At 39.9% G+C, this 27,784-nt stretch overlaps 1 protein-coding gene and 1 pseudogene across 1 annotated transcript in view; both read left to right on the top strand.

Annotated features, from left to right (window-relative positions):
• The window catches only part of LOC134378214 (programmed cell death protein 7-like), a 26,202-nt pseudogene extending 3,346 nt beyond the window's left edge, over positions 1-22,856 (top strand).
• LOC134378213 (TLE family member 5-like) overlaps positions 19,160-27,784 on the top strand; it is a 27,032-nt gene continuing 18,407 nt past the window's right edge. Inside the window, 2 exon segments of the mRNA XM_063097200.1 lie at positions 19,160-19,406; positions 25,704-26,620. Coding sequence (XP_062953270.1) covers positions 19,160-19,406; positions 25,704-26,617 — 1,161 coding nt within the window. The 3' untranslated portion in view covers positions 26,618-26,620.

Raw genomic sequence — 27,784 nt, 5'->3', positions numbered from 1 at the left:
TTAGTCTTTTGGGGTAAAGTTTGTCTCATGGTTTCTCCTTGATGGCTGTGTCTTTCATTCCCTCACCCCCTACCACACTTTTCTTTACTTGTCATATTGGCTTGGACTTCAGGAATTGAAGTCTTCTTTATTGGGATGTTGCTGCATTGGCCGGATTCTACTTCATGGGGCTGTGAGAGTTGAGAAAATGAGGCACACCTCCCTTATCCTTAGGTGTGTTCTTCTCTTCTCTCCAAAATACCACCACGTGAAGTTGTATGTATTAGGACAATGATCTTTAATTACTTCTGCTTGTCTCATAGAAATTTTTTGAAAAATGATATATACCACCTCACAAATTTTTATGTTGACACCTAAACTTTTTTGTCATAAATTGAAATATTCATAAAGATATTATCTGGCATACTGTAACTAATAACATGTTAAAACAAAACTATTTACCTCACTCATAAATGTATCAATTGGAATATAAATATATGATAATTCGATCCCTACTTTCATCTAATTAACAAATATATAAACAAGGTTTTCTTTCACATTTAGAAATTTAACTTCTTTCCTTTTTCTTCTTAAATTTGTATTTACATTTTTATCATAATGTATTTTTATGCTTTAAAGTATTTTATTGAACACCCTACTTTACTTCAGTGCCACAAAAATATGTGTAAATTGATATTTTAAATCTCTAATATTTATTTGATACTGAAATTTTATTTTAACTTCTGCACACATTAGACATGGTGTGAAATTTTTTCTGGACTGAATTATAATTGTCATAAAATTACAATTTGTCATATATTACAAATACTTTTGAGTGGTGATATTTAAAATGGTAGTAGTTTTAATACTTATTTTATTTACTTAAATTTTTGATAAATAATTATGTTATTAAATATAATGAGAAAATTGAAATACAACTCTTAACGAGATTAAAAAGGCTTTAGAGTAGTGTATGTCTCTGTAGATAATGCATATATTATCTGATTCAGTCATTTCACAATGTATATTATTTCAAAACATGATGTTGTACACCATAAATATATACAACTTTTATTTGTCAGTAAACAAAGAACTGGAAGCCACCTATGTGCAAGATGATTTTTTCTAGCTATTAGAGTCACTTTCTCTATTTTGGGGACATACACCAAAAAGGCCTTCCTGAGACATAGATGCATATTAATTGTACTAGTTAACCTTTCACTTAGAGGCACATTGTTTATTTTTATAAACTAAGAAAAGTAGAAATATGTTTAATTTTATTAAACTTTTGCTTTTAAATTTTTTTAATATAAAATGTAGCTTATGACATATTTTTATCAAAACATCACAGCTGCATATTTAGCTCACTTCATTAAAAGAAAATGCTTTTCATATAGCCTAACTGGCAAAGAACTTATTGTCAAATATGTCAGAAAATGGCTAACTGTATTTTTCAAATTAATCTGTAATATAAATTTTGATGCATGTCATTGAAAACACTCAGGAATAAATTGACAAACGTGCTTGAAAAGATATATTCTTAAAATAGCCAAGATTAAAATGTAGATTTAATATAATTTATCAATTTTGTGGATTAAAAAGTAATAAATGAAAATACCCTTTCTAATTACTTAAATTGTAATAATATAACAAAGTATAGCTAAAATTATTTATTAATTTATGAAGAGGGATATAAGATAAAAAGCATGTCATTCCTCCAGTTAATGTTCATGGGTATGCATGTATGTATTATAACAAACTTCAGAGTTTAACTCTTTGTAATAATTAAATAATAATTAGATAAATAAAAATCAGGAATAACTTCCTTATTTTATTTAGCATTAAAATCAGTATTTAATGGAAGAAAAATTAGGGCCAGCCAGTTAGCTCAGTTGGTTAGAGCATGGTGCTGATAATACCAAGATCAGGGGTTTGGATCCCTGTGCCAGCCAGCCACCAAAAAGAAAAAGAAAAAGAAAAAGTAAATACTGTTAAAACTAACTGGTCCAGCATCTAACATATTACTTTATTTTTGTTAAAAAGAGGTAGAAGATGATAAATGTTATATAAGATGAGATGCCAGTCAGGGATGTTTTCTCAAATCTTTTCTTTTCTTCCAGTCTTTCTGCTGATTACTTTTTACTTTATTTTTTGCTATCATTTACCTCCAAGAGCCCTTATTTTCCTTTTTTTTTTTTTAAAAAAAAAAAGATGACCGGTAAGGGGATCTTAACCTTGACTTGGTGTTGTCAGCATCGCGCTCTCCCAAGTGAGTCACCGGCCGGCCCTCAAGAGCGCTTGGTTTCTGAATGTCCTTTAAAAAACAAAGTAACAAACAGTATCTGGTTTTTATTTCAGAGATTTCAATAACTTAACCGACTGTAATTAATTACAGATTATTTCAAGATGTTTTTTCCTTGTTTCTTCTTTGTTCTTTTGTTTATATTGTTTCTGTCTTTTTTTATGTTAGAGACTTTCTTCAAATGTTTGGGTGGTCCTTTGCTGTCCAATCATCATCATCATCATCATGATGTTGAAGAGTGAGACACTAAAAAGCTGCGTAGAAGCTGTGTGTGCTGAGATGGAGCTTGTCCACTGGAAGACTTACTTTACCATCAGCCCATTTCATGGGACTCAAAAGAGTCAGTGTCTGTAGTTCTTTTATCTTGGGCTAGTCATTTTTCTTAGATAAGAGTCTTTCGGCTGGGAGGTTATACACGCTGGCTGCTAATGTTTTGGGGACAGGGAGCCAGAAATTGTAGCATTCAATATGTCAACTTTTATTAACTCTCCTTTTAAGTCTGGGGTGTCTCTCCTTCCTATTCTTTCTCCCACCATATCAGCTATGTTTGATGTATGCGAGCCCCTATGGTATGACTGCTCCAGAGAGGAAATGCATCTTTTGCTAGGAAGTCATATCTTGTTGCATGGGGTCAGGGAGATCAAGACTAATATTCCACTTACTGTAAAAGACTTTCAAATCCTGTTCTTTTCAGTCTTAGTCAAAATCTTTTGTGGAAATTTGTTTGCATCGCTTAGACAGAGATGCTTAGATTTCTGATTTTTTATTTTATTTTTCATACTGCTAAGTCAGTTCCCTTTTCTGTTTCCAAGATTACTTCTTTAGTATGCTAGTGTATATTTTCCTGGGTGTGTGTGTGTGTGTGTGTGTGTGTGTGTGTGTGTGTGTGTGTGTTCAATTATTCCTCTTTAAAATCACCATAGTGGGGTTCGGGAAGGAAATGGAGATATGTTTTTGTTCTGTCTTCTATGTTTAAATGACAGTCTCCCTTATGTTTCTCTTTTCTTTCATTTTAAATGACAGTCTGAGGTAAGAGCGTGAGTAGCAGTGTCATTCTTAAAGCTACATGCACAAGGACTTTATAGAGTACCAATCCATTTAAAAGATATGGACCCTGAAAGTTGGTGATCAGCACGGTGACACAGTATATAATTCAGTGTTAGTTAACTGTCACTCAAGGAGGCCCAGGCACGAGGAAATACAGGAAAGATTGGAGGAAAGCATCATACTTGACATTCTTTGGGTGTTTTGAATAAGTGCGTGGGTCATGAGGATAAAGAAATAGCAAGGGCAAGAAGTAGGAATAACAAGCTGGAGAAACTGAAGAAGCAGAATATGGACAAGCATGCCAGCAAGAAGACTTTTTTCTTTTTCATCGTTTCCCTCATGGACTACCTTTATGCTGGGTGGAACACAGGCTAAAGTTAAATAAGTAAATGACATCTTGCTCCTATTTTAGTATATTTCAGTTTTGAATTTAGGACTGATAACTTGCTTACTTCTAAAGGATATGAGGTATTTTAATATATCAAATAATACAAAATGGACAATGGGCTGATGTAGAGGATTGAATTATATCTCCCCAAAACTCATTGAAGCTTGAATTGTGTCCCCCAAGGTTTATGTATTAGAAAATTAGCCCCCACCATGACTGTTAAGAGGGTGGGAGATTCTGTGATGATCACTGAAAGGTGGAGCCTTGAAGAGGTGACTGGATCATAGGACCATGACTGGTGAATGGATTAAAAATGGTGGTCAGGGAGTGGTTCTGAGGGCTTTAAAAGAAGAGGAGACTCTGTCTGTCTCTCTCTCTCTCTCTCTGCTTTCTCTGCTTCCACCATCCTGAAGTGTGAGACCCCTGGGTCACTGTTGCCACCACCATATGGACTTTGGACTTCCCAGCCTCAGAAACTTGTAAGCAATAAATTTCATTTCTTTATAAATCACCCAGTTCCAAGTGTTTTTTTGTAAGTAACAAAAACAGACTAATACAGCTGAGTGTCTTCTATTTGCTCCTTCAGATCACTTCTCCACCTTTCTTCACTTTGCTTTCTGCCCTGGGAGACTGACTTGGACAGGCTCTTGTGCTGTCTGGTCTCTGTTGGTTCCAACCCAGGGAGGCTGCAACAGGAGATCTGAGATTGAAGGAAGAGAACGTGCTCAGGGCATCCATTCCCCTGACTCCCTCCTGGTAGTATCTTCTCCAGCTGCCTCTCTCTCACCAAAGGTGACTGCGCTTCTCAAGGTGAACGATTTTACTTGACTTTCTTTCTACTGCCCACTCCCATCTTCCCTTCTCTTCATGCAACTGGGATCTGCTCTTGCTCTGTAACTTTGGCGGGGAATACAGCTATGAGCACACATGAACTTTCAAACAGGATGTACAATTTTGAAATCCTGGATGGTTGTAAACAGCTGGAGCTGTGTGCCTCAGGCACTGATGCACTGCAGGGTGGTAAGGGGACTGGAGTTGTTTCCATGGGCTTTTTGTTGCCTCTGGGTCCGTGACTGAGGGATCTAACTTACCAATATGTGAATTTGGTGAGTGTGTTTTAATGATTCTTCCTTGACACCCTTATACCTAACAACTAAAGCAAATGAATATGCTTCTAATTTGCTAGCATTGGCTGAGCATTTATTTTTCAGAGTGTAATACTGATTGATGTGACAGACTAAAAAAAGAAAGAGAAGCCTTTAGAGAAAGTATAGGATTCCAGTAAGGAAGTTTTCCACCTATTTCTACATACTTTACCCTCTTAGTGGCTGAGAGAGGAGGCTGAATCCACATTGGTTCACATAAATTATGTTGTGTATGCTGAGATGTTTTTTTAAGTAATAAAAATGTATTCATTCCGGAGATGGCAGTTATCCCCTTCCAACCTCGAAGGAGGGAACCACAGTACAGGAAATCACTGAGAAATCACACACTGTCCCAACACCCCTACACTACAGGGAGGAGGAAAGTCATTCCCCTGAAAAAGGAGTGGTCTTCAGTCTCCCTTAATCCAAGCGGGCTTGGGAGGATGGGTGCGGAGGGGACCATCACATGATATGGGGACAGGTTGGGGGTATGCTTGACCCCTAGCTGGCTCCTCAAAAACTGGAGGAGAAACAGAACCACCTCTTCTGTGGGGGTGGAGTTCTTGGTTACCAGGCTCATTTCTTACCCTTGATGAGGCTGTCGCTTCCCTGGGTGAAGCTTTCATCCCATAGTTGCAGCACAAGGTTGTCAGCAGTGAGACGGATGTGATTCTGTGGTCTGATGATCTTCTTGGAGATGTCCTGGTCTGCCTGTATCTTACAAAGCTTGATGTAGCCATGCTTCTTGCTCAGGGCTTTTCCAAGGTGAGCAGGGCAGGGTTAAGGGCTCACACAAGGTGAGGTCTCAGCCCCTGGCACAACCTTACTGCTCCCCGCACTCCAGTCCTCCTCTGGGTGTCAGATCCAAGGCTGTGCTCAGGTGGCTCATGCTCAGCCCTGCTTTGGTCCCCACTTGTGGGCCTCCGTGAAGGCTGCTACCACAATTGCGGCAGCAGAGCCTGAGATTCTAATGTGATGATACTAAATTGGTCTTTAGGCAAAGGTGTGGTAGAAATCTGAGACTACAACATGGGGTCATGGGAAGGTAAAGTCCAAGGTAGCTTAAGTGAGATCAATGGTAAAATCTTTATAGAATCATAAATTATTTAAATCAATTTCCAAAATTAGCCCCTGCTTTAAAAATGATTTCATATATCCTTTCTAGTCTATTCAGTATCATACCTGTTTTTTAAAAGTATTACATTTATAAAAATGTTCCACAAAAATATTTGGCAATTATTAAACTGTAACAGCAAACAAATCATTTTAGGAGAAAAAAGGTTAGTATTAAAATTGGTGATTTTCAATCTGGAAATTGTGAGCTCAGTCATGATAGAAATTTTGGTTTTTAGGGGTGGTATTTAAAAAAAAACACTGATGGGAATATGCCAGGTAGCTGATATATTCTTGTTTGTATGGTTAACTTGTCAGATGACGGGCTAGGAGACTATTCACTCCATCAATTTGTGAATATAAAACCGCACAGACTAGTTACATAGAGGTTTTTCAATGAAAGAATACATCCAGCAAGGGTTTGAATGTAGATATCAAGCTCTGTAGGTAACAGGTGTGCTGGAAACGTGTTAATTGGTAGACCTGCTAGTGTAAATGCACGGTGAGAGATCGTGATTACTGTATGCATCATGTGCTGCAGAGGGAATAGAGGCTTAAATGCAACTTCAGAGGGAGCGAGAGATCCAACACAGTGAAATGCTGAAGAAAAAGAAAAATGTTAGTGAGAGAAGAGGTAGTAGTGGGGTTTTTTTGCTACCTAAAGAATAGAGCACTATCCATGACAAGGCAGAAGCTGTTTGGTCAGTCATACTGGTCAAAGTTCTGTTGAGGAATGTATCACTTTACTGAAGTCATAAGCGTCAGAGCTTAGCTACTCTGTCAATAAACTCGTGATCATGAGCGAGTAGCTTCTACAAGTTCAGAAGCCCATGTGACAGGAGACTAAATTTCATTAACAACATCCTGAGAGGAGCCAGCCAGCCAAAGGGAACAGCAGGGGGAACCCCCAGCACTTAACACAGAAAATGCCCATAACAACTCCACCTCTATGCTGGCCATGTCTGCTGCCAACAATTCATCAGGCTGAAAGCCGTAGGTGTGACTAAGGGGCAGCGCCAAGATGATCTACAATTGTGAGAGATTTACAACTCATTGCTCTATGTACATGCAGAAAACATATTTTTCAAACCAAATTTCACCGTTCTCTAAAAATGAATGTTAAATTTATGCAGTTCAGTCATTATGGTCTTTTATACCTAGAAATTAGGAAAATAAGTACTAAAAATATTTGTTGAATAGATGAATGAATGAAATGGTAGGTAGGTCTAGTAAAAGTTTGTGAAAAGAGAAGCAGAGGAGTCTGGAAGGTATAAGACCTTAAATTAGCTAAGGTTAGTTAATCTGATGCCTTTGGGGGAAAATCTCTAAACTTCATTAACTGATATATTCTTATTATTTACTAAGAGGAGCTGCTTTCCTCCCCTCCCTCACATTATTAGGATAACAAAATAATTTATTAAGCACTCATATCCTAAGCCATTTTGATTTTATTGATTTAAACTTTTTTTGCAGAAAAATTATTATCAGTTAATATTCATGTTAGATATATTTTTCATTAAGTCTTTTTGCTTTTTCAATCTTTAAAGCATAATTTTATATATTGAGCCAAATGCCTTTTTTTTTTCAGACTTATGGAAACAATGAAGTTTTACAAATGAACTCATCCTAAAAATCATAAAATCCAGTCTTAAGGGTTTCAGAATTATGACAGACAGTTTATCATTCTTACCTTCTTTGCCTGGTGGTTGTCACAGCATTGTATTCATCCATCAGTAAATATTTACTAAATACTAAATGACTTCCAAATTACATTGGATATTCCAGAGGGGAGACACACACACACACACACACACACACACACACACACACACACACACACACACACACACACACACACAGAGAAGTCATAGTTCCTGCCCTTAAGGTATTTATAGTTGGAAGTGTTTAAATATTAAATGGCTGGAAATAGGCTAAAAGTGCCATGGAACACAAAGGAGACACAGTACTGTGGACCAGAATCAGTGGGAAGAGTTTCTACAGAGGAGGCAGGACCTGAGCCTGATCTTGAAGGACAGGTAGGACAGAGAGGAAAGGACATCCAAATGGGGCAGATCAATAAGAGCACAGGCATGGAAGGGGAAGAAAAATGATGCCGAGGCTTCTTACATGCTGTATGAGAAGCCACAGCGAGGTGGGACTCACAGCAGGTAACAGACTGCAAGTACCAGGCTGTTATTACTTGAGAAATGCTGCCTCGGGACATTGACAGGTGGCATTATTGTTTGGAGATTAATTTGAGTCTTGATGTTTTGTGCCTGCAACAGGTGTGCTGAGGATATTTTAATTGAGTGATTAAAGAAACTCACGGAGAGTAGCTGAGCTGCTGGTGTTCTGTTTAAAAAAATGGTTGAGAAATTAGAGTGTTAGGTTTTGGGAGTTTAGGGCATTTATTTCTTTATTTTTGCTACAACTCGACCTGCCAATTTAGTCTAACTGTGCTACTTCTATTAAAATTGTGTGCTTCGATGGCTTAGGATCCAGAAAGCTTTGGGTTTGAAGCCCATTTGTGTAACATTGGGGAACTTTGGTTTCCAAGTCCAATCTACAAGAAAGGGAGGAAAACCTGGCTTCGCTCAATGTGAGAATGAAATGAAAAATATATGCAAAACATGTAATAAATCTCTTGGCACATACTTGGCTCTCAAAATATTTTTCCTCTTTCCTGCTTTTCCTTTTCTCTGTTCAAGTAATAGGCAACTATACCCAACAAGATCACAAACATGTTATTCAAACCTGTGACACTTTTTGGAGTAAAAGGGAACATTATTAAAAATTACACTGTGGCACAGAAGTAAATTGAAAGTGATCCTTATATTATGTTTCTTATGAAAAGAGAAATGGAAAGAAATTTAGAACAAATTTCTTTTAACTGTAAGCTCTGAATAAAAGCTTGCATCACAGGAGGTATTCTGTGAGATTCTTTACATGTGTCTCGAAGTTGAAATCTCATTGCGGCATGCTTGACAGCTGTCACTAAAAGTAGTAATGCACACAATACTAAATGTAAACTGCCACCCCTGTACTTTCATGATAATCACGTCTTTCTCTATCATATTCTTTTTCCCCACCTCCCCAGGTTTGCTGGGGTATAATTGACAAATAACAACTGTATACATTTAAGGTGTACAACATGATGTACTGATATACATATACATTGTGAAATGATTACCACAACTGAGCTAATTAACATATCCATTACCTCACATGTAGATACCTTTTGTCTTTTGTGTGTGTGTGTCAGTGGTGAGAATATTTAAGATCTACTCTCTCGGCAAATTTCAAATATACACACAGTATTGGTAACTACAGTCACCCTGCTGTACATTAGATCTCCAAAAATTACTTATCCTGCATAACTGAAACTTTTGTACTCTCTGACCAACATGACTTTTTAAATCATGATCAAGTTAAAAATAGCTTGTAGTTTCCCTTTTGATTTCTTCTTTGAAACATGGTCCCCACTCCCCACCCCTCTGGCATCTGCTTATTCTTTGCTTCCACATGTAAGTGAGATCAGGCAGTATTTGTCTTTCTGTGCCTGGCTTACTTCACTTAGCGTCATGTCCTCCAGGTTTCATACATGTTGTTGCAAATGACAGAATTTCCTTCTTCTTAGGGCTGAATAATATTCCTTTATATATACGCATATGTATGTATATATAAAATCACATTTTATCCATTCACCCATTCATGAACACTTAGGTTGATTCCTATCTTGGCTATTGTGAATAATGCTGCAATAAACATGGCAATGCAGATATCTCTTTGACATACTAATTTCATTTCCTTTAGCTATATACATAGTAGTGTGATTGTGGGATCATTATATTTTTAATTTTTTGAGGAACCTCCATATCGTTTTTCCATTATGGCTGTACCAATTTCCATTTCTACCAACAGTATACAAGTGTTCCCTTTTTTCCACATCTTCACAAAAGCTTATCTTTTGTCTTTTTGATGATAGCCATTCTAACAGCTGTGAGGTGATATCTCTTTTTTGTGTTTTGTTTTTGGCCCCTGGCTGTTATGGTGATCTGAACCCTTGACCTTGATGTTATAAGGCTGTGCTCTAACCAACTGGCCATCCTCTATGAGGTGATATATCATTGTGGCTTTGATTTGTATTTCCCTAATGATTAGTGATGTTGAGCATTTTTTCATATACCTGTTGACCATTCCTATGTCTTCTTTTGAGAAATGTTTATTCAGGTCCTTTGCCCATTTCTAAATCAGATTATTTGCTTTCTTGTTATTGAGTTGTTTGAATTCCTCACATATTTTAGATATTAATCACTTAGATGTATGAATTGCAAATATTTTCTCCCATTCTGTTGATTGGGTCTTCACCCTGTTGAGTGTTTGCTGTGTAGAGGCTTTTAGTTTGATGCAATCTCACATGTTTTTTTGCTTTCATTGCCTTGCTTTTGGAGACATATCCAAAAAAAATCATTACCCAGACCAATGTCAAGAAGCTTTTTCCCTAAGTTTTTTTTTTTTTTTGGGGGGGAGCTTTAAGTTTTCAGGTCTTATGTTTTAAGTCTTAATCCATTTTGAGTTGATTTTTGTATATGATGTGAAATAAGTACCGAATTTCATTTTTCTGCTTGTGAATATCTAGTTTTTTCAACATCATTTATTAAAAAGACTATGCTTTTCCCATTGTGTTCTTGGTATCTTTATCGAAGATCAATTAAATGTAAGTGCATGAATTTATTTATTCTCTCTCTGTTTTGTTCCTTTGGTCTGTATGTCTGGTTTTATGCCAGAATCATACTAGTTTGATTACTATAGCTTTGTAAAATTAGGTAGTGTAATGCCTTCAGCTTTGTTCTTTTTGCTCAAGATTACTTTGGTTATTTGGGGTCTATCATGATTCCATATAAATTTTAGGATTGTTTTTTCTATTTGTGAAAAATGCCATTGGGATTTTGACAGGAATTGCATTGAATCTGTAGGTTGCTCTGGGTAGTATGGATATTTAAATGATATGAATTATTCCAATTCATCAACATGGGATATCTTTCTATTTGTGTCTTTTTCAATTCCTTTCATCAATGTTTTGAAGTATTCAATGTACAGATGTTTCACCTCCTTGCTTAAACTTATTTGTAAGTTTCTTTTTTTATGCTATTGTATCTGGGATTGTTTTTTAAATTTCTTTTTTAAGATAATTTGTTAGTGTACAGATATGCTACTAATTTTTGTATGCTGATTTTATATCATGCAATTTGCTGAATTTGTTTATTCATTCTACACGTTCTTTGGTGGATGCTATGGTCTGAATGTGTCCCCCTAAACTCATATGTTGAAACTTAATCACTAATATGATAGTATTAAGAAGTGTGCCTTTAGGAGATGATTAATGACCTAGGTATGGGATTAGTAACCTTATTACAAAGGTCAAAAGTAGCACCCTAGTCCCTTTTGCCCTTCCGTCTTCTGCCACGTGAGGACACAGCAACAAAGTGCCATCCTGGATGCAGAGAGCAAAGCTTCACTAGACACTGAATCTGCTGATATTATAATCATAAACTTCCCAGCCTCCAGAACGATGAGATACAAATTTCTATTATTTATAAATTACCCAGTCTTTGGTATTTTGTTACAGCCATAGGAATGGAGTGAGACAATGGAGTTTTTAGGGTTTTCCATATATAATGTCATGTCATTGCAAACAATGTCAATTATACTTCTTGCATTTTGATTTGGGTGCCTTTACTTCTTTTTCTTGCCTAATTGCTCTGGCGAGGACTACCAGTACTATTTTGAATAGAAGTGGTGAGAATGGGCACCTATGCCTTGTTCCTGATCTTAGAGGAAAAGCTTTAAGATTTTCACCACTGGGTATGATGTTAGCTATGAGCTTGTCACATATGGTGTTTATTATGTTGAGGTACATTCCTTCTATACATAATTTGTTGAGAGTTTTTTATCATAAAAAAGCATTGAATTTATTTATTTATTTATTTATTTATTTATTTATTTATTTATTTATTTATTTATTTATTTATTTATTTAGGCAGTACAGGGATTAAAACCTGGAGCTTGGTGTTATCAGCACTATGCTCTAACCAAGTGAGCTAACCAGCTAGCCCTAGGGTGCTGAATTTTGTCAAATGCTTTTTCTCCGTATATTGAGATGATCATATAATTTTTATCTTTCATCATTGATATGGTTTGAATGTTTGTCCCCACCAAAGCTCATGTGGAAGACTGATCCCCAGTGTGACAGTGTTGAAAGGTGGGGCTTTTAGGAGGTGATTGGATTGTGAGGTCTCTGCCCTCATGAATGGATTAATGGATTATCATTATCATGGGTGTGGAGTGGTGGTTTTATAAAAAGAGCACATAAAAATGCTCTTGCCCTTCTTGCCATGTGATTGCCTGCACTGCCACTGGACTCTGTAGAGAGTTCCTGCCAAGAAGAAGGCCTTCACCAAATGCCCCCTGGACTTGGGCTTCCCAGCCTCCAAAACTGTAAGAAATAAATTTCATTTTCTTATAAATTACCCTGTTACAGTTATTCTGTTAAAAGCAACAGAAAAAGGACTAATACAATTGTTTTAATGTAGTGTATCACATATATTGATTTGTATAAAACTACCCTTGCATCCCAGGCGTAAATCCCATTTTATCACGGTGTATAATCCTTTAAATTTTTTGTTGAATTTGATTTACTAGTATTTTGTTGAGGTTTTTTGCATCTATGTTCATCAAGATATTAGCCTATAATTTCCTTTTCTTGTAGTGTCCTTGTCTGGCTTTAGTATCAGAGTAAGTGCTGGTCTGGTAAGTGCTGGACTGAGTATGAAAGAGTTTGAGAAGGATTGACATTAATTCTTGAATATTTGGTAGAATTCACAGGGAAACCATCAAGTACTGGGCTTTTCTTTGATTTCTCATTACTAATTCAATCTTCTTACTCATTATTGGTCTTTTTAGATTTTCTGTTTCTTTATGACTCAGTCCTGGTAGGTTGTATGTTATCCATTTCTTCTAGGCTATACAATTTGTTGGCATATAATTTTTCCTATTGGTCTCCTATGATCCTTTACATTTCTATAGTATCAGTTATAATATGTCCTTTTTTATCTATAATATTATTTATTTGTCATTTTTTTAAGTTAGTCCAGCTAAAGTTTTGTTAATTTCAAAAAACAACTCAATTTAATTGATCTTTTCTATTACTTTTCTAGTCTCTATTTTATTTATTTATGCTCTGATCTTTATTAATTTCTTCCTTCTGCTAGCTTTGGGATTAATTTGTTCTTCTTTTTCTAGCTCCCTGAGGTGTAAATTAAGTTGTTTATTTGAGATCTTTTTTTTTTTTCATAATATAGGCATTTATAGTTGTAAACTTTACTTTTAGAACTGCTTTTGCTGCATCACATAAGTTTTGATATGTGGAGAAGGGGACCAGACCATCCTCCCACAACCAGTCACACCACGCCAGCACCTTGGGGCCTGCCTAGGGACCTGGGACATGGTGATGGTGACCGAACTGCCTCCCACAAACAGGCACACTGTGGCTGTAACTCGGGGCCCACCCAGGGACCCCGGACATGGAGAAGGGAACTGGACCCCTCTCCCACAACCAGGCACATGGCAGCAGTGCCTTAGGCTCCGCCCAGGGACCAGAGGCATGGAGAAGGGGACCAAACACACCCCACAGCCAGGTGTACTGCCAGTGCCAAGGAGCATACCAAAAACAGCACCCCCATGTGGGTGGCCCACCACAGCCACCACAATAACCAGAGCTGCTGCAAAAGCGGATAGACGCCACAGCTGCCACGCAGATGGTCCGCCAACCACTGGAGTGCATTCGCACAAGAAGAGTCACCAGCAGAGACAAACGAAGAGGATGTCTCTTTCCATAAAACCCATTTCAGAGTGACAGAAGAAGCATCTGCTCTATTATAATATTGGGGACCTGATCACATCTCTCAGCATTGGACAGATCTTCTAGACAACAAGTTAACAGAGTAACCATGATTCTTTCAGAAGGAGAAAAGAAATCTAGGGCAATTGGGGGGGAGGGAATAGGGGAAGGGGAGAGGTTGGAGAAGGGGCATAAAGAATAATTAAGATTTGTAACAATATATATGCTAGTAATACTGATTTAATCAACATATCTCAATGTTAAACCCAAAAAATATGTATAATCAATTTTGATTCAATAAATAAAATAAATTATTTTAAAAAATAAGTTTTGATATGTTGTGTTTCCATTTCCATTTGTTTCAAGATATTTTTTGATTCCCTTTTGACCTTCTCTTTTATTCATTGCATGTTCAGGACTGTGTTGTTTAATTTCCACATATTTGTGAATTTTCCAATTTTCCTCCTGTTATTGATTTCTAGTTTCATTGCGGTCAGAAAGGATACTTGATATAATTTAATATTCATAAATTTGCCAAGAATTGTTTTGTAACCTAACATATGATCTATCCTGGAGAATATTGCATGTGCCCTCAAAAAGAATGCGTTTTCTATTATTGTTGGATGGAATGCTCTATATATGTCAGTTAGGTCTGTTTAGTCTAAAGTGTTGTTCAGGTCTGTTTCTTTACTGACTTTCTGTCTGGATGATCTATCCATTGTTGAAAGTGGGGATACTGAGGTCCTCTACCACTACTGTTGTTCTCTGTTTCTCCCTTCAATTCTGTTAATGTTTACTTTATATACTTAGGTGCTCCAATGTTGGGTGCACATATATTTACAATTATTATATCCGCTTGATAAATTGATCCCTTTATCATTATATAATGACCTTCTTGGTCTCTTATTACATTTTTTTATTTAAAGTCTGTGTTGTCTGATATATATATAGCCACTCATGCTCTCTTTTGGTTATCCTTTTCATGAAATATCTTTTTCCATTCCGTCACTTTTAGCCTGTGTGTCCATAAAGCTAAACTGTGTCTTTTTTAGGCATAAGATGGTTAGACCTAGTTTTTTTTCTATTCATTCAGCCATTCTGCGACTTTTAATTGGAGAATTTGATCATTTATTTTTAAAGTAATTATTGATAGGTAAGGATTTACTATTTCCATTCTTGTTTATTGTTTTTGGACTGTTTTGTTGTTTCTTTCTCTTGCTATCTTCCTTCATGATTTGATGATTTTCTGTAGTGGCATGCTTTGATTCCTTTCTCTCTGTGTTTTGCGTGATTACTATTTTTTTTTCTTTGTGGTTACCATAAGGCTTACATAAATATCTTATAGTTATAAAAGTCTATTTTAAACTAATAATAGCTTAATTTCTACTGCATATAAACACTATTTTTTAAATGGTCATCGAGTATATGAAAAAGTGCCTGGAGACTGGGTCTCTAGGGATGGTCCTGGAGTCTCAGTCCAGGGGTGCTAGCCTCGCACCAGGGCCTTCCAGGTTGGGCCTGTACCCTGGGTCCACTAGTTCTAGGTGCCATGGGGACCAACCTGGAGCCTGGATCTGCAGGGCTAGCCTGGAGTCTGGGTGTGTGGGTGCTGGTCTGGAGGCTATGTCTGCGAGGGATGGCCTGGAACTTTGGTCCATTGGGGTGATCCTGGAGCCTGGATCCATGGGAGCTGGTCTAGTACTAGAGTCTACTGGGAGAGCCTGAACCCTGTGTCTGGTAGTGTGGGGTTGTAAGGCCTATCCTGGAGGATGAGGCTGCAGGGACCAGCCTGACACTGAGTAAGTCTGGAACCTATGTCTGTAGGTGATGGCCTAGTGTCATAAGTTGGGGATGTCAACTTGATGCTTGGGTGGGCCTGAAGGCTGGGGCTATGTGGGCCAACCTAGCTCTCTAGGCTGGTCTGGAACTTGGGACAGGCCTGGAGCCTGGGGCCACAGGGGCTGGCCTGTTGCAGAGCTGGCATGGAGCTTCTATCTCAGGGGCTGAACTGCAGGCTGCAGGCAGTATGAAACTGAGGCCATGGGGTCAGGCCTAGAGATTGAGTCTACTGGGTGGGCCTGGTGTTGGGGTGTGCCTGAAGCCCAGGGTCTGGGGCAGTGGGAGCTTGTCTCTTGCTGGGGCTGTCCTGCAACCTGAAGCAGTGGAGGCCAGCCTGGTGACTGGATCCTGGGCATCTAGCATGACACCAGGTACAGTGGGGGGGGCCTGTACTGAGGTGTGCAGCAAAGTTGAGTGCTCATTTTACTCCTTCACTCACGTGGAGGGTGTCTCTATCTGAGTTGCTCTCTGCAGGCTTGGTGGTGGGAGTGACACAGGTAATGTGAAACTGTCCTTTCTATACTCTTCAAGGTATCTTTTCTTATTTCTATGCTCCATAATCTCTCACTTAGCTCTTGTGAAGGTGTTTTTGTGTATGGATGGTTGTTCAAATTGATAGTTCTGAGAAGAAATGAGCCCTGGAAAGTCCTATTGTGCCATATTGCTGACATCACTCTCTTGCTTTACACACTTTATGCGTGACGCATTCTGGCTGCTTTGGGAAATTAGGGAGAACAGTAATTGGGGCCTAAAAGGGCCAGGTTTCTTATATTTAGATTCCAGAGTGATTAAGTTTGGGGATACAATTCAAGTAAACTCATGAGAGTCTTTGCTGAGAGGGGTTTGTGGGGGCATTGTAGTACATGGTGGTGCAGTGATGCCTAGGAGTAGTTTAACTTGTCATTAGAGACTTCTTGACATTTTGTCATTACTTTATTTTTTTTTGTGCTTTGAATTCTTTTATTGAAAGGTGAGAAGAGAAACATAGTGAAGGTGCTGTGAAATATTACTGCCCTCTTTTATGATGGCTTGAGTTTCATCTATGCATGCCTTAGTATTTGGTAGCATGTAATGCTGTTTATACACTTACCACTTGAACTTGATTCTGTGCTTGCCAAACAAACTAAATGCAGGGTCTCAGCCTTGGAAGCTTCTGTCCTACCACCTTAATTAGCTGCATGCCTGAATCTGACTGAATAGCCTAGGGCAAAGTGTGTCAACAAAGGCTCTGCTATAGTCCACTCTGGGCTTCTTGGCAGGAAGATTGTAACCAGTGAAGCCCATTACAGTGGGAGGATTTCTGCTCTTCTGTTCATGGACTTAAGTCTGATTCCAGGTTATGCTGAGGTGCTCTTACAAGTCATTTCAGTGATTCTGTAGAATCTGTCCCAGCCTCAATAAGCTGCCAGGCTCCCCTGTATTACCCCTGAATCAGTGTCACAGAATGTGAAGCAATCAGAGATCATCTTCATGCCTTCAAGGTGAGTGCAAGGATACTGCTTTCCTCTTGTTTTGGTTGAATTTATGCATGCTCTTCTTGCTATGCATTTTAGGTTTTTTGATACATATTACCAAAATAATAGGACTCTATCTTTTACTTTTGTATAAGGTCTGCTGTGGCAATGAATCATTAGAGAAAACTAGGGGGGGATGATGAAGTCTTCATGATAACCTGACTCTGAAAAGCTTTACTAATCAATGGACTCCTAGTGCACCAGTGGGCTGAAATCATGCCTCGTAAATTTTAGTTGTCTGCCTACAATGCCTGGATATTATGATGGTAATAATTATACCATCTATAATTCATAGGATAGACTATGTAGTTTATACTATGCAAGTTTGCCAGTCTGGTTTCCTTGGTAGACAACTGCCTAGGTCACATCTTCACTTGGGTGTCTAAGGTATCTCAACATTTTAACATTTAAAGAAGTACTTTTGGTTCCTTCCTCACCCCATACCCACACATATATCCTTACCTCTGTCCCTTATCAAATGGCCAAAAAGCTGGTAGTCATTTTCTCCTATTCACGTCCAATCCATTGGTAATTCTAAACAGTGAATTTGAAACATGTATTTGAAACATGACAACTTCCTATCATTTTTCACTGGAGCTGTAATCCAGAGCATTATCATTTCTGCTGGATTATGAAAGCAGCCTCATAAAGGTCTTCCTTAACCCCCTACTGTGCCCCTATGTTTATTTTCCTTTAATAGCTTTCTATAAGCAAGTAGAATAAAATAGAGTCTTTACCATGTGTACTTGTCCATTTCTGTTGCATATAACAGACTACCTGAAACTGGGTAATTTATAAACAAATAACATTTATTTCTTACAGTTTTAGAGGCCGGCAAGTCCATGGTCCTGAGAGTGCATCTGGTGAGGGCCTTCTTTTTTTCTTTTTACTGTAACACAGTTGATTGTCCATATCTGTGGGGTACAGAGTTGAATATCATTACCTGTGTGCAATATGTAGTGCTCAAATCAGGATAATTAGTATATTTAATATTATACAATGGAACCATTTTTTGTGGGAGGGCCTTCTTTTGAGTGGGAACTCTATACAGGCTCCTGTGGCAACTCAGGGTATCACATGGCGGGAGGATAGAAGGAGCTCTCTCGTATTCTCCTCGTAAAGTCATCGGCCCACGGCCATGATAACTCATTATTCCTTGAATGGATCCATCCACTCACAAGGGCACAGTCCTCATGATCCAATCACCTCTTAAACGTCCCACCTTTCAAATACCGTAATTGGATTTCCCACCCTCTTAATACTGTTACAGCTGGGATCAAATTTCCAACACAGGAACTTTTGGGGGACACAATTGACCCATAACACCACGGCTTGTAGAAGCCCTTCACAATCTGGCCTGGGCCTGCCCCTCTGACCTTATCTCCTACTACTGCTACTAGTCGCCCTGGCTTTTCTTGAATGTGCTGAGCTTGTTGCAGCCTCAGAGACTGTGTATGACCTGTTCTCGGCCAGGAAGTCTCATTGCCTATATTTTCACACAGCTGCTGACTTCTCATCATTGCAGTTGCAGTTCAAATATTTTCACCTTTGAGAGGCTGCCCTGTCTGTCCTAGCTGAAGTAGCCGTCCACTCACCACTCTGCATCAGTATTCTGTTTATTTTCCTCTTACCACTCATTACTGTCAGAAATTATGTTGTGTATGTTTATTGTCCGTCTCCATCAACTAGACTATGAGCTCCAAGAGTGCAGGAACTATGGGGTCGCTAATGATAAAAATTGTATTCGCTTAGTCAAAGGAGCTGAACTTTGCTCAAGAGCACTGGTAACCTTTATGACCAGCTAGAGCATATGGATCAGGTACTCCAACGAAGTCCGGGAGCACAGACACATAGGACAGGCGGCTGCTGCTGTCACAGAAAGGCCCTGGGGGGTGGGGTGGGAGGCGGGCAAGCTCCGGGGGCGCTGCGGACATGGGCCGCCGCCGCCGCCGCCGCCGTGAGCAGCTCCTGCCTAGTGGGCGGGGGCGGCGCGACCCTCCAGCCGCTGGCGACGGGACGGGCGGCCCCACCCCGACATGTGACCGTGGACTGCAGGACCAAGTGAGTGGGGTCCGGAGGGTGGGGGGTACGGCCCGACCCCCCAAACCCCGGGCCGGCGGCGGGACAGCGCTAGGCCGCAAAGCCTGGCCGGCCCCACGTCCCCGGCCCCGCGGGGTCTGTGCGGCTCCTCCCGGAGAGAGGCGGAGGCCGAGCTGCCCCTGACGCCGCCCGCCGCGGGTTCGTCGTTGTCCCCGAGTGTCAGCTGTGACTCGTCCGGTTGTCTGTACGTGTGCGTGGTGTCCGGGAGCGAGTCAGCGCTGAGGTTACGCGGGTCTTATTTGAAACGCTTTCGTAGCGTTGAGACAACCGCTTTTTCGGTGTAGTTGTCAGTTTTGTCGCGGATGTTTTATTCTGCTGCTTGTTCTTAAATTAAATTGGCCTCCGCGCTGCTTGTACAGGCGCCGTGTGTGCCACGGTGCTGGCAAGACGGCGTCCAGCGACATGGTGTCTTCATGTGCGTCCACGTGTAGACATCGCGAGCTGTTTACTGCAGGAGATGAGGGAAAAGCAGTTTGAATGTTGGTGGTGGTTTTGGGTCTAGGTATCTTAGAGGCGTGAGTTTTATATTTTTCTCCTGAAACTGACTTTGGAAAGAATTCTTTCTTCCATTGCCTCCCCTTCCTCCTCCTCCACCCCCAGGTTTAAATTCATGACTGTAACGTATGTTTGTACCACTGTGAACGGCCTTTTAAATTGTACAGAAGTAAAACCGAATCGATATTTAACTTTTACACCTAAGGGAGATTCTAAAGAATATTAGGAACATAGGAAAATTATGTGATTTAGAATTATCTTCTTTACTATTTGACATCATGGTCGGCAGGGTGAGTGAGTAAAAAAGTATACTTTTTGACATTAATTGTACTATGAGGGAGGAGGTCACCTGGGACCAGATTATTTCCACTGAAGCAAGTTAATAGTGGGAGGGCTGAAGAAATGTGTATTTGCAAACTAACTTACATGGTTTGTCATTTCATATGTTCCAGATCGGTTTTGTAATAAAATTTTAAAAAACAATGTTTACTTAGAAGTCAGAGCTAGCATTAATTTCTTGAAGGAAGTATGTATTAAAAACAGCCAATATAAAAAGACACTGTGGTCTTGTTTTCAGGAATAACTGAAATATATTAACACTTTGAACAGTGTGGTATCAGACTTTGCTTTTCTTATATCTTCTGATGGAAAGAGAGATTAAAACAGAACTATGTTTTGAAAAACGTGTCTGAATAGATTTCAATTCACTTTTAAAAATTTAACCCGTGAATAGGTTCAACATGTGGAAAGTTAGTAAAAAAGTCAATAACTTCTGAATGAAGAACGCAACCTTATGGTTCCTACTGCAGAAATCTAATATGGAGGCCGATGTCCAATTTCCCCAAAGTAATTGACGAGTCTTTTTTTGTTAGCCTGGGAGTCTACCAATAATATGCTACATTAAACACGCTTAAGTAGAGTAGATACATCTTAAGAAAAGTATATGCAAAGTATCACATTCATGGCACGTTATAAATGTTCCACGGTGATCTAGAACATGGCAGATGGAACAAGTCCTCATCATTTACACTTATATTGCAAGTCCTTTGAAAAAAGCCCGGACAGTCTGTGCAAAGCTTTGTAGGCCGGTTATAAAGACACTTAGGGACACACTGACTTTCCAATTTTGATTCAATAAGGTGAAAGCAATGTTTTGCATTTATACAGCACTTAATATACTTTATAAAGTACTTGCACATCTATTATTTGATTTATAATTCTCACAGTTTTCTGTGAAGTGGACAAGGCACTTCATAGGTGAGAAAACAGTCTCAGAGGTTAAATGCTTTGCTCTGTCTTAGAACTCTCAGCTCTCTTAAGTTGCTAAACTGAAAAGATGCTTGCACTGTTATTTCTGCTGTACTGTAGTCATATAATTACATGGAATATATTGAGATAAGAACAAGATTAGTTTTAGGATAAAGAAAATATAAACTTTAAATAGATGTTTATTTGTTATAGGAAATAAATATAACAAAGTGTTTTTTTTTTTTTTTTCTTTTAGGGAAAATCCAGAAAGAACCTTTGACTTGGTATTGAAAGTGAAATGTCATGCCTCTGAAGCTGAAGGTGTGTGTTCTGTTAATTCTTAAAATAATTAATCGAGTGTCAAAACAAGTGTTAATATTGTGGACTGTTGGAACATGATAGTATCAGGAAATAATAGTACTAAATATGTATGCTTCATAGAGTGTCTCTAGTTGCTGGTAATAAAATAGATGCTAGGTCTTTGCCTGGGGTTTTAGAAATCATGAATGTTATCTGTGCAGCTTGAATTTCAGGTATGTGGTAAGCCTGTATAACTTACAAGTCAAGTTTACCATCATTGGTAAACTTATCGCTAGTTTTGGTGAAAGGGCATGTCTTTTCATTTTCTTTCATTTGTGTTTGAAAATTTAGCTCTTTTTAAAAAACATTATATATCCCCCTGCCAGTACCAACGGCAGCTACACCAGTTCCCTTCCAGTGTTTCCAAGAATGCAGAATGTAGACTGAGTAGCACCTTCTGTTGGATCTACTCCAGTAGCACGGCACTTTCAGAGGGAGATAAACAATAGTGGGACATTACTTAGAAGGGTTTCAGAGTCAGTGCAGTACAATTTCCTGAAAAGATGGGAGAGTACTTTAGTATTGTGATTTTTGTCAGTTTTTTTCTCCCATTTTTGTTTTATTGTATATGTGCATCAGTATGTGGGGGGAGGGGTAGCAGAAAAGAATAAGTAATCTCTCTTCTTGCTTATTTCCTTTTAACATGTCCTTCTGTGGCACCTCTTCATGGATATCTCCTGTGTATGACTTTGCTTGCAGTGTACTTAGGCGACAGCATGATGATTAAGTGTGGGGTTTTGCGGAGACTAGTTGACCATCCTTAAGCCTTGGTGGAAAGTCTGCTGACAATCTTAGCTCCAGAAACTAGGGAGCAATTACATACTCTTGAAAAATTTAGAGCTGCACACCTTAAAATAGAGGGGCCCAACCCAGTTGTGGTGAAATGGGCATGGCTAATTTTAGGTAGGAAGTCACATGCATTCCTGGCTCCACCAGCCCCGCCTGCTGTACTTATGCCCTATTTGAACTACAGCTGTGGTCAGCTTTGTCCACTGGCAAGGAGTGATTGTAGGTTATAGGGAGCCTCTTCGTCACAAAAGAGGTTATCTTTTGTTGTCCTATATGTAGTAAATTTTGCCCGTTTGCATTCTTTCCAGGCCCAACCAAGTCCTCTTTCCAGAATGGATACATTATGCAGAATGGATACTCAAATGGATATATTATTTTTTCAGCTGCGATTTAAATTTATTCTGTAGTGTATTTATGGTATGAGTTAATCTTGAAAATACCTACCATAACATTACCAAAGGTGTGTGAAGTAATGCTCACCTGATATGTTTGTAAAACAGGCTAAATTCATTTGGAAAACATGGCTTCTCTATAATTTTAAATGCACCCTAAAGTGGTCTTGAGAAAAAGATTGATCTGCCTTATATAGTACCTGATCTACAAATGTGTCAGAGATTTTGAATTTTTTATAAAGACATTTGAGTGGTTTTCTGTTTTCCTTCATTCTTTTCCACTTTTCACAAACTAGTTATTCCAGTTTGTATTTTCTACTTTTTCTGTTCTTTTATTACCTTCTTGTCTCTTTGCTGTTGTCATTGTTTATTTCAATCACTGCTTTTTAGAAACATGGTCATTTGTATTTAGCAGTGTATCCTGCCTGGTAAGGTTGGAAATATACTAAATGGTTTAAGTCAATAGTTTTGGCTTATCTATAGGTTGCAATTAATCTTTTCTATATGGCTAATTGACAGCAAATTCTAAAAATTTTTGAAAAAGCGAAACTCAACCATGTAAAAAGCATTTGCCTTTCTTCTTTTGATTGTGACTTAAATGGTATGAATATGACTAATATTTTAGGGTCTAACAAGTCGTAATTTTTTGTGCCCTAAAATGTAATGCTGTCTATAACTAAGAAGACTATAAAAGTAAGATTTTATGTCAGATTGAGAGTTTGATGTTTCTATAATGTTTTATCAGTTTTCTTCTTTATTACGAAATATTAAAGGGAATGATATATGGAACTTGTTTAAAAATTATCAGAATATTCCTACTCTTTAACTGTCAGTAAATTGTTTGTTTTAGTAAGATTCTGACATGTGAAACAGCTTGTTTAAACTAGGATAAATTTTTTTACTAACATTTAAATGAGCATGAGTGAAATTCTTATGTATGTAGTAATAGACTTGGAAAACAAAATATATAAAGTAGGATACTTTGAGGTACAAATATAAAACTGGCTTAAATAATATGGAAACTTGAGAGACTTGAGAGTTCACATAAGAGGAAGTCAAAAATCCAGTTTGTTTCTGCATCTCAGCTCTGCCGCCCACAGTAATGGTGTTATTGGAAGGCTTAGATTCCTTGTAGTTATAAGACGGCTGCCAGTAGAAGGTGGAATTCTGCTTTCTTGTTTATGACTATGGGGGTGGCAGACACTGGCTCTAAATGGCTCTGTCCCTAGAGCCAGAAAGTTCTTTCCCCAAATCCCCAAGAAAACTTTTCCTTGGATTCCAGTGGCCCAAGTTGGCATGGACCTGACCGTTCCTGAAATAATCATGGGTGGGGTAGAGGTAGAGAGGTGGTTGGCAGGACTGTCATGATTGATTGATCTGCTAAACAATTGGCAAGGAATAGAGATGTTGGGAAATCAATTAAAATGCTTTTTTTTTTTTTTTTTTGTAAAATAATTCTCAGAAATTGGTTTATGTTTTGATGACTGATCAAATAGAAAGTATGCTCAGGGTAAACTTGGTTTATACTAAGATTGCTGGTATTTCATTAAGGAATTCTGCATGCTTCATTTCTTGATAGAGAAGTTTTAAATTCTTTCATTTATCCTGAAAAACTTAGATCATATGATCTTCAAAGACAAATTATTATTAACTTTTGTTTTAATTAGTGGTTTTAAATGGCATTAGTTGTTGAAAATATAACTTGATATAGTTAGCTCTGGTAAGATTATGACCTTTAGCTGATCTATTGCTATTTTGACTTGTTTCAAAAGCATTCTGTTGACTTTTTTTGAAAACAATACATTTTAGAACACTCTGAAAAGTAGTTTAGTTTCATAAAGATGGCCCCACAAATTTAAAAATTGCTATGAGAAGTGTTGGTTGTGTTTCTCTGTAGTGTCCCTTGTGTGTTAGGAGAGTCAGTTCTGATGGTGTCTGACAGACTGGTTGTGGCATCTTTTAATGCAGGTTACCACCTCCCAGTGACTGCTGCTCTAACTGTCCGAGAGTGAAGTGCCAAAGTTTAGATCTTCATGTTCTTCCTGGTGATATCCAAGCTAATTGCTGGTGTCACTGTTCTCTTTTCCTGTGTTTCTTGCTTCCCAGCAGGCAGGGAAATGCAGCCAGCAGTGATGGCTTCTCTTTAATTCAACAGTAATTCAAGAGAATTATTACTGCTATTCTGCCCCCACTTTCCCCGAGGTGATTCAAGACTTCAGGGAAATGGAAAGTAACCCTTCCTCGATAAAAGATTGGAGATGCCTCCTCTAAGAGTTTCTCTTCTAGACAAGAGGCCTTGGCACTAGCTTTTCCTTTTCTATTTTATTCATAGCTTACCCCAAGTAGTAGCAGCAGTAGCAGCGTCAGCAGCAGCAGCTGATACTATTACTCCACGTCGGGCACAATTCTGGGTATTTTTCGTGTATTAACTATTTAAGCCTCACAAAAATCTTCTGAGATAGAAAATGTTTATATTCATTTTGCACATGACAAAACTGAAGTACAGAGAACTTAAGAAACTTGTCCAAGGTAGTCTGACTCCAGAGTCTGAATTTTAATCGTAGCTGTTGCCTCTCCTTGTACAGCGGCCTCATGTAAGCTCGGTGTAGGCTGTTTCATCATGTGAGGAATTGTTCGAGTGTAAACTGTATGTGGTGCACGTAATTTTTTTAAAAACAGGAATACAGTGTGTTTCCTAAAGTTAATGAATCTAGTATAATTCCAGCTGAAACAACTGCTGAGTTTTTCCCTTGTGGTTATGGACCCTAACTCAACCTGTCTCCCTCCCCACGACACCTCATTTTTAGGATGTAAATCTCCGTACTTAGTGAATCTTTGATCTAACAGTTCTAGCTATTTATTAGTTTTAAACATATCTTTAGAAAGTCTCGTTTTCCTTATTCCTTTCTCTTTACCTAGAACAATTTCTGTTAGGAACAAATCGCCTTTGCTTCCCTCTTTCCATTTGATCGGCCTGTCCAGCCCAGTATCAAACTATCTGCCTTCCTTATCTCTAGCTCATGTTAACAGTTTAACTGCCTTTTATTCTTTTTAAAATTGGAATTTTGGTGGAGCCGGAGCCTCCGCAGCAGCAATAGCAGCAGCCCGGCCGCGGCCACCGCCGGCGTCGCCGCCATTAGACAAGAGCCGCGGCGGCCGAGCGCGCGGGGAGGGGGCGCGGGGAGGGGGCGGGGCCGGGCGCGGGGAGGGGCGCGGGGAGGGGCGCGGGGAGCGGGCGAGGCCGGGCGCGGGGAGGGGCGCGGGGAGCGGGCGAGGCCGGGCGCGGGAGGCGGCGGCGGCCCCGGGAGCTGCCGATCGGCGCCGGGACGAAGGCGCGGCCGCCCGGCGCCCGGAGCAGCCCGAGCCGGGGCGCACAGCCGGGGCACAGCCCGCGCCCCCCGCCGCGACTGACGTGCTGTTTCCACAAAGCAGGCATTCGGGCTCGTCGCACCTACCTCCGCAACTGAAATTCACCACCTCCGACTCCTGCGACCGCATCAAAGATGAATTTCATCTGCTGCAGGCTCAGCATCACAGCCTGAAGCTCCAATGCGACAAGCTGGCCAGCCAGAAGTCGGAGATGCAGCGTCACTATGTGATGTACTGTGAGATGTCCTACGGCCTAAACATGGTGATGCACAAGCAGGCTGAAATCGTCAAGAGGCTGAATGGGATTTGTGCCCAGGTCCCGCCCTTCCTCTCCCAAGAGCACCAGCAGCAGGTCTTGGGAGCCGTCGAGAGAACTAAGCAGGTCACTGCTCCTGAGCTGAACTCCATCATCCGATAGCAGCTCCGAGCCCACCAGTTGTCCCAGCTTCAGGCTCTGGCCCTGCCACTGACCCCCCTGCCCGTGGGGCTGCAGCCCCCTTCGCTGCCGGCGGTCAGTGCGGGCACCGGCCTCCTCTCGCTGTCAGTGCTGGGCTCCCAGGCCCACCTCTCCAAGGAAGACAAGAACAGACACGACGGTGATGCCCACCAGGAGGATGACAGCAAGAAGTCGGATTAGCAGGTGGCCAGGGCGGGGAGGGTGGGGGGACAAAGGGGAGACAGAGGCACGGAGAGAAGGGAATGTTGAGCGCAAGACAGTGTAGCTGGGGATGGCTAAACTCAGGTAGTATTTATGGAAGCCGCCTGCTGGGGCCCTACAACTGCTTGTGGGCCACCCCCTAGCTTTGCTCCAAACCCACCCAGTCCCAGCCTCCCCCCCCCCCCCCCCCGCCCCGTGCAGCCTGAATAGGTGAATACCTGCTCATCCCACAGAGGAGGCAAGCTGAGGCCTGGAGGGGCAAATGAGAGACCAGGTCAGATGGGAGCAAAACCTCGAGAAATCCAACACTCCTGGCACTTTCCCGTTTCGCACACGTGTAACTGACACTCTGCTCGCTGGGCCCTTCGGGGCACACACCACAGCCTCCCACCCTGGCACTGCATGCAAACACGATGCTAGCCATCCTTTCCCACCCTGGGCACCCTGCCTCTACCCCCCTGGGACCCACCACCCACCCTGCTCACCACCTCCACTAGTCCCTGACGCCCCCGTGCCCACCTGGTCCTCCCCCCCTCGCCCACTAAAGGAGGCAAAGGGAAGCTAGGTTAGCTGGAACAAACAGGGAAGGGGGGTGGGTGACCCAAGCTTTCCCTTCTCCCCTTCCCAAATAAAGATGAGGGTACTAAAAAAATTTTTAAAAAAAGATTGGAATTTTAAGCCCAAAATCCTGATACGACTCAGACACAGGTGTGATGATTCAACATCTCTCTTATTCCTGGGTTACAGTTCTGTTCTCCTATCTTTTGCATGCGTGTCCCAGTTCTTAGATCTAGGATTATGTTTGTGTTGGTACTCAGTGCCTTCCTTAAATAAATTGTAAATTTTTTAAAAGCAACTAATAATGTCACATATATCTTTGAATTCCTATTATGCCTAGTATGGTGCTTTGTTTAGTAGGCATTTAAACATATGGTAATAAATGATGATAATGCTTATTTATGTTTTATAGAATAGCTGTAAGTTCCTTTGATGGCAGGTGCCAAGTACCACATTCATCTTATTCATAGAAAAGTGTGAAAGGTAGTTTTCTAGGAAACTTATATTTTAAGTACTTTAGGTCTCATTCATGTGGTGCATATTGGTCAAATTTTTTATTCTCTATTTGGCCAAGTCATAACTATTTCT

Source organism: Cynocephalus volans, chromosome 5 (assembly GCF_027409185.1).
Source record: "Cynocephalus volans isolate mCynVol1 chromosome 5, mCynVol1.pri, whole genome shotgun sequence".
NCBI lineage: Eukaryota > Metazoa > Chordata > Mammalia > Dermoptera > Cynocephalidae > Cynocephalus > Cynocephalus volans.
The sequence above is the reverse complement of the archived record's forward strand: the minus strand, read 5'-3'. Positions and strand labels throughout refer to the sequence as shown.